Source organism: Misgurnus anguillicaudatus, chromosome 21 (genome assembly GCF_027580225.2).
Source record: "Misgurnus anguillicaudatus chromosome 21, ASM2758022v2, whole genome shotgun sequence".
In the NCBI taxonomy this organism is placed as follows: domain Eukaryota; kingdom Metazoa; phylum Chordata; class Actinopteri; order Cypriniformes; family Cobitidae; genus Misgurnus; species Misgurnus anguillicaudatus.
The window spans coordinates 32,945,093-32,958,198 of NC_073357.2; the positions used below are offsets into that span (position 1 = coordinate 32,945,093).

Below are 13,106 nucleotides of genomic sequence, written 5' to 3' on the forward strand. Positions count from 1 at the left end.
AAATACATATAAGAGAGACCGGGGCTAGTTGTCACATTGAAGGTTGTCAATGTTGGGCTACAAATCCAAGATTTAAACAGCTTTACTGGCACTACTTTGCCAGGGCATAGGAACATTTAACATGCATATTTATGCACAACAATATGTAAATCAGCTAGAGCTATACATATCATTATCTTATAATGTTGATCGCTATATATTAGTTATTATAAGGCTGAATGAAAAGTTTGTTTATACTGTTTGGAAGTATTACTGATAGCCGACTATTCAGACTCAGTAAAAAAGGGGGAAAGAGCTTAAAGAAAGTTTGAGGAATTATTATAAAACACCAAATTAACATTTGTGCATTTGTCAGACATTTATCCAAAGCAATTCATAGTGCATATGTCATTATTGTGTGCCCTGACCCAAATTAATGACCTTTTCGCTGCTAACTGCTTTCGCTGCTAACTCAATGCTCTACCAGTAAAAATACAGGAAAGCAGATGTATCAAAAACGCAAAAGCGCTATGAAATACGCTCTCACCTGCCGTGCGCTGATAGTGCACAGAGAAGCCAATAATCTGGTCACTGTTGTGTTCAGGTGGTTCCCAGGTGAGCAGTGCAGATGTGCTTGAGTGGGGTGTGGCCAACACGTGACGTGGGGGGCTGGGCAACCCCTCTCTCACAATGACGGAGAGCTTGGCAGTGGCGCATGCCGTGCCCAGGCTGTTGGCAGCAATGCACTGGTAGTAGCCTGCATCATCCAGCCGCAGCTGGTTAATAAGCAGAACTCCAGGGTTCTGAGTCTTAACTCGGGCATTGGACTGGACCGGTTCTCCATTCTTTAACCAGCGCAGGGCAGGGGGAGGGTCACCAGAACTGTTACACACAAAGCGAGCCGTATTCCCACGAGATAGAGACACTGCCTCTGGAGGCTGAAGGATGACCGGTGGAGCTGGTGAAATAAACAGAAGAGAATATTGCTTACAGTCATGCCAATAAAGCCATATCAAGATAAACTAAGAGAGAAATTTGATCCTAAGCTAAAAAATGACAGTGATAAATGGTTTAGATTATATCTCAGTGGCATTATGCATAATCAACTCAAGTATTACTGAGTTCCTACTGGCCAAAATGATACATTATATATTGGATAGTTCTATTGTTACATATAAAACTAATATGTGAGGCTTAAATATGTAGGACACCGTAAAGTTTTATTTGCAAACATACTGTAGACTGTTATCTGCTATCTAGCAAGTAATATAGTAAAAGCATGTAGCAATTTATTGTAATATTGTACCTCCACACAGAACATCATTGTCTTTCATTTACTTGTTTCTTGTTAAAATGTTTGTTTATGCAGACCTGCCAACCTTGGAAATTTTTTTTGAGTAGCAACTTACCGCAGCGGTGCGGCGCGAGGTCAGGCACATTTGCTGATCAGTAGTGATTGAGTTCACATGCTTACTTATGACTTATTACTACAACTTATTACTAAGCAAATTGTTCCCACTCACCACCATATCTAGTCTTTCAACATACAAGTAGGCTATGAAGAACTCTTCCACGCCCTCGCGCAGGTTATCAGGTTAATGAAAAGGCAACCTCCAAAAATATGCCTATTAAACAATATGCTTATGGCATATGTCTTAAATACATGGGACATTATAAATAACAAAGAATCAACAAATAGCATGCTATGTCCTTGCTTTATATTCCAGCAGGCACGTTGACATGAACCTCTAATGGGGCACAGCAGGCCTACCACTACTTTTTCTTTAACATACCTAACATGAACAGTATTAAAAATTTTAATGCATAAATGCCATGTTAGCAAATGTTCATTCTACAGTAATGATGATAATGAGTCTTTTACACAAATTTACAATAACATTACTTAGCTGCTACTACAATAAAAAACATATGTGGATGATCCTTTTGTGTATGTTATCAGCATAGTGTTTAAACCTGCTGAAAAAACAGCATAACCCAGCATGATTCCCCTGCTGGTTTAGCTGGTGGTCACCAGCATACAGCACCAAAACACAACATGGTCTTGGTGGTGCTGGTATGTATGCTGATGATGACCACCAAACCAGCCCCAAATCATCATGAGAATTAAGCTGGTCTATGCTGGTCACCAGCAAACCAGCAACAAAACACAACATATGCTGGTCTTGCTGGTATACTGCTTTTTTTTCAGCAGTGATGCCAACTGTTTATGTAGTGTCCTAAAGTAGATCTAGTGAACTAAACAGTAATGTCATATCTGACAATACAGAACAGTACACAAACATTGATTTTCTCAGCAATAATGCAAACCTCTATACTTGGTTTTGACTGGCTGAGCATATAGTTCGTTTTACCTCCCTCATCATCTATACTTTCTGCTTCTATTTCCCTGCTCTGCACAAAAAAATCTGATGTACATCGACATGAGCCAGTAACAATCGAGTAAGAATAAGATTGATTTAAATTCAGAAGCGTACTTTTGTTTTGTCATGTTTTCTCGCGTGCCTCACATGCTCTTCTGAGTGAGCGGCGGCAGAGTGCTACAAAAAGTAAACACAGAGGCTCCGCTCGCGGACATCGATTTTTGCGTGCTCGCGCCAGTTTGTCTTGTGGGACTGCAACGTGTTTACAAGCGTGAATTACGGTTCATATAGCTCAGTTTTTTTGGCGCGATTAACAATGTAAATGAATATACTGGCAAATAAAGTAAAAACTTAAACTTGAGGCACAACATAGGACACTGGGTACAACAGATTTACACTGGGGCACGTACAACAGTAAAAGGCGTCTAGACGCCCCTGGTTGGCAGGCTTATTACAATGGATCCAATTCACAATTCCCATACCCTGCCCATTTACCTTTAAAAACTGTGTTTAGAACCATCCTCCCTTGTAAAACAAGTCACAGTATGAAGATGGACTGGGATGAAAAACAATTTCGTTATTTTCGTTATTCGCTTCGATGGCTCCCCGCTCTCCGCTTTGAAGAGTTTAAAACTAGCGCTATGATTGGTCGACGTCGTCTTTTACCAACAGGTTGCTGCCCAATGCGGTTACAGAGATAGACGAGTTGCCTAGTGCGCAAATGCACAGACAGTTTAACTCAAAGCCACCAAAGGCTTTTCGCGTATTTTGAAGTGACAAATCGTAGCAGCGTAGTTTGATGTCTAAATGCGTATCTGTTACGCAAAATGCGTAAAGGTTGGCAGGTCTGGTTTATGTTTCAGCTACCTGGCAGGAGCAGATTTTAAGCTAAAATATCTTGGTACTTAATGAAATTTATTCCCAAGATGCCCTTGAGCACTATTAGCACACCAGCCTTAAATCATCGCTGATCTGGCAACATATTTTACTGTATGCACTCTACTTATGTGTAGTGAATAAACTAAACTGAAGATAGTTTTGAGCTGCTGAAGCCAACCATCTGCTATTCTACCATCTGTACCAGCACTACAAAAAAGATGTCATGTCTTACATCTTGTTTATACCTGCTATTAAGATGCGTTTTTGGTCGATCAGAACACAAGTGTGCGAGAGAGACACATATCCGCGTTTTTAATCCGTCTCTTTAGTCCATTTTTGACCGCTTCTGTCCTGATTACTTCGAGGGTATGGTGTATGTGGGAGAAATGACAGATTTAAGTTGATGCACACTAATATTACTGTATGAGAGAGTATCGCTGTTCGTATTTTTAGTAAAAGTCTTCTTATGCTGGGTACACAACAAAAGATTTTTTACATCTTAAAAGATTTTTAAAATGTGATAGACCGCATGAGGATAAAATCCTAGATTTAACCATTTTGCTCCTATAGTGTGTGGTGTGCCATGATGTGGCAAAGACAGCACACCACACACAAACAGATTTTCAACCAGAGTCTCGACAGGAAATCTCGCAAAATCTCGCGAGACTTCAGAATAAGCATGGCGGATGATATGCAGTAAGAAATTTTAATTATAGCGTTCAGAATGATTATCACATAAAAAAAGTTAAGTGTTTGGGTGAAGTCGTGGAGACAGCGGTAACATAGTCTGTACAGTTCACTTTGCATCAACTTCACTTTTGCTGCGCCATGACTGCTTCCATCCTCCATCATCTCGCTTTCTGATTGGTTATTGTTTCGTTTGTTTAATATTTACGATTCGCGATCGGGGCGATCGGACACTCTTAAAGCTAACGTAACACATGCTGTTTCTGCATTTCTGATGTTAATCTGGAGTACCTATAGAGTAGTATGACATCCTTTATATCTCTGAAGAGTCTTTAGTTTAATCAGATTTATAAAAGAAAGATCAGCTTTACAGAATCTTTCCGATAACGTACGAAAAAATGAAGAAGGAGGAGTTACTTTCGCAGGAGGAGCGAGTACGAGTCATGCAACACTATACAACACTTATAACTTATGATTCACTACATGCTCGTGTCATTTATATAATATGCACGCGACTATTTCCAACATAAGACAGAAGTCTTACTTACCGCGTGCAACTCGTCATGACCCGGTTGGGAAAATCCACTGCATCAAACACACACGCAAAACTCCGCTGCTACCCCGGATAATAAACTATATCCATTGTTTCCATAAAACTGGATGTCTTCTCCTTACATCCAAAAACACACTTCTTCTTTCGTGCAATTGTTGACTTTTGAAATTAAACAAAGCTGAGTGGCATGATAAGCTGTTAGCAGCTCTAGCGTCTCCCGCTGATTGATGGGTGGGCGGGGTTTTCCGGGGGAAGTTTTCCGGTGGAAGTTTTCCGGTGGAAGCCCATATAAAGAAGTGATACGTATCGAAAACCCCTGAAACGTCAATTAGAACTGTAATCGAAAAAAAATTGCCGAAACTTGTACGAACCCTGGCGAAGTGCATTCGGCACAGAAATACTCTGTAACACGTCCAACTGCTGTTTTGACACTTTGCCTACGTTTAGCATGAGGAAACAACTCTATAACTGTGTTAATAAGTCAGAATGCTTGAAATACCATTAACCCCCCCTTTAACACACCTTACACCAAGGAAAAATCTAAAAAGATAATCTGTAGAACCATCAAGATAATCAGGACATAGCAAAAATTGTCAGAAGGGGGGAAATAGTAAAGTGTAGTAAAGTAATGTACCTGACCCGAAATGAACCAAATAACTTTATACCCGAACCCGACATGCATATATAATTTTTTTTAAAAGAAAGATCAGGGCAGAGACAAACCAGAGAAAATTAGACCCGAGTCGAACCCGACCCAGTAGCAATTTTTTTAACCTGATTAGACCCGAATGTAAACGGCACTGACGTGTGCAGTCTGCTAACTCAAATGCAGCAATCAGGCAAAAAGAAGCCAATGACACCAAGGTAACCGCTAAAATGTGCATTCAAAATTGATTGACAGGTCTGGCCCCACAAAAACTAACCTGATGTCGCAAGCCTCCTGGCAAACAAAGGAGGGGGCTAGAAAAGGACTCGATGCACACACGAGAGATAGTTTGTGTCTTGGGTCTAATGGGCAAAGACACATTCATTTTTGAAATGATCCGAGACAAAATGCCGCTATTATTATACCCGACCCGTGTCCGGGGTACATGTGAAACTTTTAGGCCATGAACCTGCTAGGGTCTCGGGTCGGACATCAGGTTTTAAAGGTCACGTTCTTCCGGATCCCATTTTTTAAACCCTAGTTAGTGTGTAATGTTGCTATAATAGCAAAAATAATACATGTAAAATGATTAAGCTCAAAGTTTACTGCCAGGCGATATATTTTCTTTAACAGAATTTGCCTTTCAAAGCCTACAGCAAACGGCTGGTTTGGACTACTACAGCCCTCTACTTCCTGCATTAATGATGTCAGTAAAACAGTTTTTTGACTAAACTCCGCCCACAGGAATACATCAGTCGCCAGCTAAGCTAACGGCAAACTAAGCTGCTATCGAATCACAGCACACTAAACAAACTACACAATCAGAACTCGATACGCATTTCTGAAGGAGGGACTTAGAACAAGGAAGACATCAGCCCATTATGAGGACAGTGAAAACAGCCGTATACAGTCAATTGAAAAATACCACGTTTTTTACACGTGAAACATGAACACATGTTATATTGCGCACTGTAAACACAATCAAAGCTTCAAAAACGCAGGAAGAATGGAACCTTTAAAATAAGCTACCTCAACTTTCACAACACTTGCAAAATGAAACAAAAATGTAAGAAGCGGAGAGCAGAAGCTTTCATTTTATCAAAAATAGTCTAAAGACTGCACCAAACACTGTGGATGTGGCTAGACGTCAGGACCGATGAAAAAAAGTGCTCGTATATCACACATAAGATCAATAGGAGGAGTGTAGGCGGTCTTTTCAGACACTTGCAACCACATAGCGTCTACACCACAAAAGCAATCCGGTCAAATGCGTTTTCGACTACTTCTGAATGTGCTCGAAACTGGATAAGCTCAAAATGTTTCTTACCCCGTTTACATCTGTTTTTAGTGTCATCCACTTGTGATCCAATTGACCAAAAAGCATCTTAATACCAGATGTATAGATATGCAGGGCCTTTTAGTGTTCACTGATCATTGAAAAGGCAAGGTGGCACATTATAAACCTTATCAGCTTGACTCATTAAAATTTATTAGGTAATGTAACAATCACACAGCAGTCCTTGCTGTAGATAAGCAGCATCTGTATTTATTTATTGGTCTGACTAAACTGATCTCTAAAACAAATACCTTGTCGAAAATAAAATGTTTTGGTTTACTAAAGACGAGGGGAGATGACGAGCATGGAGAGGTTTGGCAGCCAAGCAAAAATTCAAGGACCTGTAGCTAACATTGTATACATGTAATAGTTGATACATGTTAGATATTATATATAAACAATATAATTATATATGAATCCTTGTTATCAGGAATAAACAACTGTGAAAATTGATATTATCAGTATACCGGAAGTTTAGCGTTTAGTCCACAAAACCCGTTTGTTTATGTTGTTGCTGCTGAAACCGTCAATAGCAGGATCCTCAGTTTGTGTTTGGACTGGCTTTAAAGCTACTCTAAGGTCCTTCAAAGTATACCACACTATTACAGCACCATCACAACAGGATTCACACAACCATTTGTTCTATATTGCAACATACGAGGAGCGCAAATTTAAAATAAGTGTTGGGAGTGTCATGTGTGTTGCTTGTGTTTTCAAAATATGTGTTTGTTGCGTCATGTGAACCATGTTCATCACTTGTTTTGTCAAAATAAGTGCCTGCTGCAGACGCGTCAAAACGGTTTATGATAAAAGAGACGCTCACGTTCACAAAATACACACAAGACACTCACTTAACACTAAACTTTGATTACGCATGAGATTATGTGAGAATCTGGCAGACGCAAGCGTCTCTTTTATCATAAACCCTTTAGACGCGTCTGCAGCAGGCACTTACTTTGACAAGACATGTGATGCACATAGGATCATTCGACGCCCAGAACACATATTTTGAAATTACGAAACACACACGACGGGCTACATACATGTTGTGACAACCTTCGCATCGAGCGCCCTTGAAAAAAGAAGCCACTGGCCGCCACTGGTTTCTTTGTTACTATGTGTCATATACATATTCTATATCCTTTCCTTGATCTCTGTAGGTTAGCAACAATCTGTTTCTTTTCACATAAAAGCTTATTGATTTTACCCACGACAATGGGTGACAAGGTTTTGCAGTCATAACCCAGCTAAAAATGAAATGTACAATACCCAATCATTTTCAAAATCAGAAATATTATTGTGCTGAAGTAATACGTGTACACATATTCCCACAACATATCTGAATGAATATGGAAGCTCTGTTATATAAAAAGGCAAACACACACACGCACAGTTACCTAGTACTCGAAGCTCAGCAGGGGCCGAGATGAAATCTCTGGTCTTGGGTTTGTTGGCACGACACACATACACTCCAGCATGGTGGCTGCGGGTGTCAGGAATTACTAGGTTGGTTGCCAAGACAACCACATCTGTAGCTATAGGCTTCCCATCTATACATCCCAGAGGAGTGGGTGTGTACAAACAGAGCAAAATTATGAAAAACACTCATGTAAAACAAGAATAAAATGAGAAATCAACATCTAAAGTAGACGTTTCTTAAAGCAAATATCTACAGAAGAGGAAGAAAACTAACCACAAATCAGATCGTAGTATCAAGATAAAGCACACATGCCTCCATAAGACTTTTATGTTCGCAATTAAACAAGGTATAATGGTGTGCAATGTACATCACTAACCAGCTGAGGTCAGTACAGCACTGAGTGATCTATGATGTGCATTAATGATTTCTAGATACTGACTGTCTGCACCTGCTGCATTAGCACGCAAACAAAGAAAGAGACACTTCACGCGATTTACAAGATCTTGTTAATTTTTTATGGAACCTAATGAGAATAATTCTCTCTGCTATACAGCCTGTGGGTCAATTTAAGGGAAAAAGAGGAACCAATAGGGTCTTTAATGAATATGAATGAAGAGAGTGACAGGGTGGGTGGGTAATTGGGGTGTTTGCTGCAGCAGACCCACGTGTCTTTAAAGCAAACATATAAAATCATTGAAATTTGTGTGGTTTGTTTAGATCATCGCAGGCACTCAAAGTTCAGACAGTACCCGCAACGCTCATTACATTTGTCATCAGGCACTTACCCAAGGGCGCAGCGATGATTGTTCATGGATATTTTATGAGCGTTTAAATCTACTAAATGTCTGCTGACAAACAGGCCAGATTTGTGTTGGGCACAGGTCACTTGTTTATTATTACTTCTGATCTTTTAAGAGTTTGTGTTTGAAATTAATTAAAAAATTTATTATAATATTTAGATTAAACAAATTTTGTGCACACACACGTTGGCATCTTTGTTTCAAAACTTCATAGCCAGCTATGTGTCTATGCACACAGGTCTCCAAGTTCAATGAGAAAGTAAACAGTTTTGAGTTTAAGTGCGGGTTAGTCTTCAAATTTTCATGGGTCAGGTTCAAGCTCGGTTTACAGGTTAAGTTCAACTTATTGATTTGCCAGGAACCTTTAAGCTTTAAGCTAGATCTCTGACACATCTCCATCAGACCTGCAGTCCTGGCTGATTGCTACAGTAAGCAAGGATTCATATACGGCACTAAATATATGAAAACCAGAATGGAGATAATGTGTGTGTGTGCTATATATGTTTGTGCCTTACCCTGTCTGATCCACGAAACGAACGGTTTGGGCTCACCCTGAGCCATGCACTCCATTACAGCCGGCCGACCCATGACCACCGTAGAGTTTCGTGGTGGAGCAACAATCACCACCTCGCTCTCCTGAGACAGACCTATGGAAATATGTCATACACAGATTATAATTGTGTGTGTTCACAGGTTTGGTTATACATTTTTATATGTCCTCTCAAATATGTCACAAACCAACATGTGAGGATTGACTGATGCAAATAATTGTCAACAGGTTTGTGTCAAGGTTAGGTTTAGAGGACACCAAAAACTATTAGCCTATTAACCCTTATGTGGTACAAGGTTAAACAGCTGATCTGAGAAGTGTTTAAGAGACAGAGACATAGAGAGAATGGATATTGGTATAAGTGAGAAATTAAAAGAGTTAAAGAAAGTAAGAGCTGTCATAAATAAATGGAAATTGCCTTATGCATTATACATTTGGTAGAAGACCAGCAAACATTGGAGAGTTATTGCGCAGTGGATAAGACACACGCCTTTGGTGTGGGAGACCCGAGTTCGACTGACACACCATTGTGTCCCTGAGCAAGACACTTAACCCCTAGTTGCTCAAGAGGCGTGTGACCTCTGAGATATATAGCAATTGTAAGTCGCTTTGGATAAAAGCGTCAGCTAAATAAGTAAGTTAAAATTTAAGTGTTAAACATTTCTGAGTTGAATTCAACGTCTAAATTGAACATATTTAGAGTAAATTGTTGTTCAGAGTTGGAGTTAATTGACATTAATGGAATTAATCATGCCAGTGTTAACTCAATTTTTTAAAGATGTAATTACACTCCCCCCCAAACATTTCAGTCTTCTGTTTCCATGTGTCCTGCAGATTGAACGGTAAGTAAAACTTAATTATTTGCACAAATTTTTGAACTTTTATAAACTTTTATGAACTTTTATAAACTTGTTTTCTGTGGCTGCATATTATGCTTGTTTCTAATGTTCGGTGTCCTTATCTGAACCCTATCACAGCAAAATCCACAGTTAAAAAAAACACTGAAGCAGAGTTAAAAGCTGCAATCTGTAACTTTATCGTTTCTATCACCATCTCACAACATTCATGCTATGAAATAATGTTCTGGCGACTTTACTATTTTTATCAAGTAACATTTTTTTTATATTTTCTATCTGAAATCCATGGTAAAGTCTCAAAATCAAATTATAAAAGGGGACAGACTTTTTTAGAAGTCAAATAAATCTTTGGTAACCCCAGAGTACATATGTAAAGTTTTAGCTCAAAATATCATATAGATAATTTATTATAACATGTTAAAATTGTGTTTTTTGGGTGTGTCCTTTAAAATGCAAATGAGCTGATCTCTGCACTAAATTGCAGTGCCGTGGTTGGAAAGTGCAGATTAAGGGGCGGTATTATCCCCTTCTGACATCACAAGGGGAGCCAAATTTCAATTACCTATTTTTTCACATACTTGCAGAGAATGGTTTACCAAAACTAAGTTACTGGGTTGATTTTTTCACATTTTCTAGGTTCACATTTTCACTGGGGACCCAATTATAGCACTTAAACATGAAAAAAGTCAGATTTTCATTATATGTCCCCTTTAAAGATTTTAAAGCCGAAGTGCACAATTTTTGTAAGCCAATGTTGGCATTTGAAATCACCTAAACAAACACGCCCCTACCCCAATTGAATCTGGACCTTCTTTTGATAGACCCGCCGCACACATACAGTACGCAACCCAGGCAAGGATGCCGGTTAGTAGACACGCCCCTTACTGCTGTTTGGCTACAAGTGTGTTTTGGTAGTCGGCCCGACTACCTTTTCCAAAGCATTTTTCAAACATGGTGCACTGTGCCTTTAAGGTTATACTACAATAAATGACTTTAGAAGGGTTTTGACTAACGGTGTCACATATAAGCTAAGTCCAAATTCGAAGGCAAGTACTCGTTCGTTGGAGATGGCAGCCTCTGAAGTCCACAAAAAGAACTTAAAATGAGACGATCTGTACAGTGCGGGTATGTACTATGCATCTCTTTGAATATTTCCCACTCAGGCTATTTCTGTCTCTATTCTCCTTTCTCTCATACTAAGAAATTCAACTTAGCCCATTGTGTTTTCCTTCATGAAAAAGTCTGCTTGCAGTTTGAAAAGAGAGAGAAAAACATCATCATGGGGTATATAAATCTAAGGGTTCAAAGAAATAAAGGAAAAAAATGAATGTGGAACAATTAAAAAAAATGTCTTAATAGGAGAACGTTTGCAACAGAAAGCATATGCACAGGCGATCATTCGGGCTTGTACCTGATAACACAAGAGCATAATAAAAACGAGTAAAGGTCAGGAGGGATATTTGTCTCTTAAGAGGTGTATGTGAGGGAATACATGACTGCCTTCACAGTGTTACAGATCGGTCTCCTGCGTCTTCCCACTCTCCCTTTTATTTGATTTTATTCTTTATCTCCCTAGCTTTCTGTCTTTGTTTCTCATCTCATTCTTCTCTTCCATCTCTCCGTTTTTATCTCCATCTCTCCTCGTGGCACCACTCCCTCCCAACCTCCCCCTCCATTTCATCAGCCCAGCAGCCTTAAGGACTGAAGGAAATCAATTCCGCCTGCAACACAAAGCACCTCTGCAGAGGGCACTTATATAAACACGCACACTACCAATAGTGCCACTGCAGACACTCAAACTTTACTTTTACATATAACTATATTTTGCCTTTAAAAGACTTGTGTGGGGCACTTTTCATAATTGCATGATGCATAAAGTACCAAAATACAAAATCATATAAAAGAACAATACTGCATGTGTCTCTTTTCATAAAGTGCACAATAAATTCTCCTACAGTAGGCATGCACTCAGTGACCTTACAGCCATGTATGACTCAAAATGAGTAAACAAAGGTTGTCTATGAATTTAAGGTTAAATGGCTACAGGTATTTATGCTACCTGAACTGACTGTGAGAGATGCATCTTGGCTAAAGCGCTTGCTGGCAGTGTTGAAGGCCACACAGCGGTACATGCCTTCATCTTCCTTAGTGACTCCTAAAATCTGCAGCACCCCGTTAGGGAGAGATATGTACCTGTGTAAAAAAGAGAGAAAGAAATCGATGTAAAACTGATTACATGATTACGTTTCAAAGCAAATTAAAGAAATCATATTAACTATGCAAAAGCTACCTGGCCCTAAAAAGACAATACACCACACTACACAGAGACAGATGAATAATTCACAACCACCTTGAGAAGGTACAGACTCGGTGGACCCAGGCTCACAATAGAAAAACATTGCTGTCACAGGAAGAAAGGTTTTGTTCAGAATGCACCCAAAACGGAGACGTTTCACAACAATAAACACATACAACATTACCCGGTATACTGTATGACACTTTGCTAAACGCCTTTTATAAAACGGCTCTTCTTTATTACTTTACAGTATCTCTCTCTTCTAATAAGTTTGTCCGTATTTTGATACTTTCCTTTAACTGATTGTACAGTGGTTCACAGTATATAAAAAATATATGAAGACATCATATGCAAAAGTCGATGCACACCACCTTTGTCAAAAATTAGATACTGATATAAAACGAATGCATGTATTATAGTTCATCAAATACTTTTGCTTGAATTCTGGTCTCAGGCCATACAGCTTTGTTAGGAGAGTCTGATGAGTTCACTGTAGTTCGAACAAATCGATTGTTGCTGTAGTGTTTTCTTTTCGAGAATGTATCTCCCTTTGGAGTAGGCTTTGAGCTTTGTAACTTCGCAGACCTTTTTTGTCTTGCAGACAGAAAATAACACACTAATCAAAGTTGATAATGTGACAAAGTAAAACAGCACTCCTTTAAAATGAGAGGAAAAGAGAGATTAGAAAACAACTCCCCCGCTGTTCAGCGGCATTTCGAAAT

The 13,106-nt window shown here is 39.2% G+C and overlaps 1 protein-coding gene across 2 annotated transcripts in view; it reads right to left on the minus strand.

Moving 5' to 3' along the window:
- igdcc4 (immunoglobulin superfamily, DCC subclass, member 4) overlaps positions 1-13,106 on the minus strand; it is a 98,680-nt gene that overhangs the window by 29,854 nt on the left and 55,720 nt on the right. For both annotated transcript variants that reach the window (XR_008644112.2, XM_055203600.2), the window contains exons 4-7: positions 12,148-12,281; positions 9,197-9,328; positions 7,859-8,011; positions 527-937 (exon numbers count right to left, since the gene is read on the minus strand). Coding sequence is in view for 1 of the 2 variants with exons in the window: in XM_055203600.2 (XP_055059575.2) it covers positions 527-937; positions 7,859-8,011; positions 9,197-9,328; positions 12,148-12,281 (830 nt within the window). In the remaining variant the exon portion in view is untranslated. The remainder of the gene's footprint in view (positions 1-526; positions 938-7,858; positions 8,012-9,196; positions 9,329-12,147; positions 12,282-13,106) is intronic.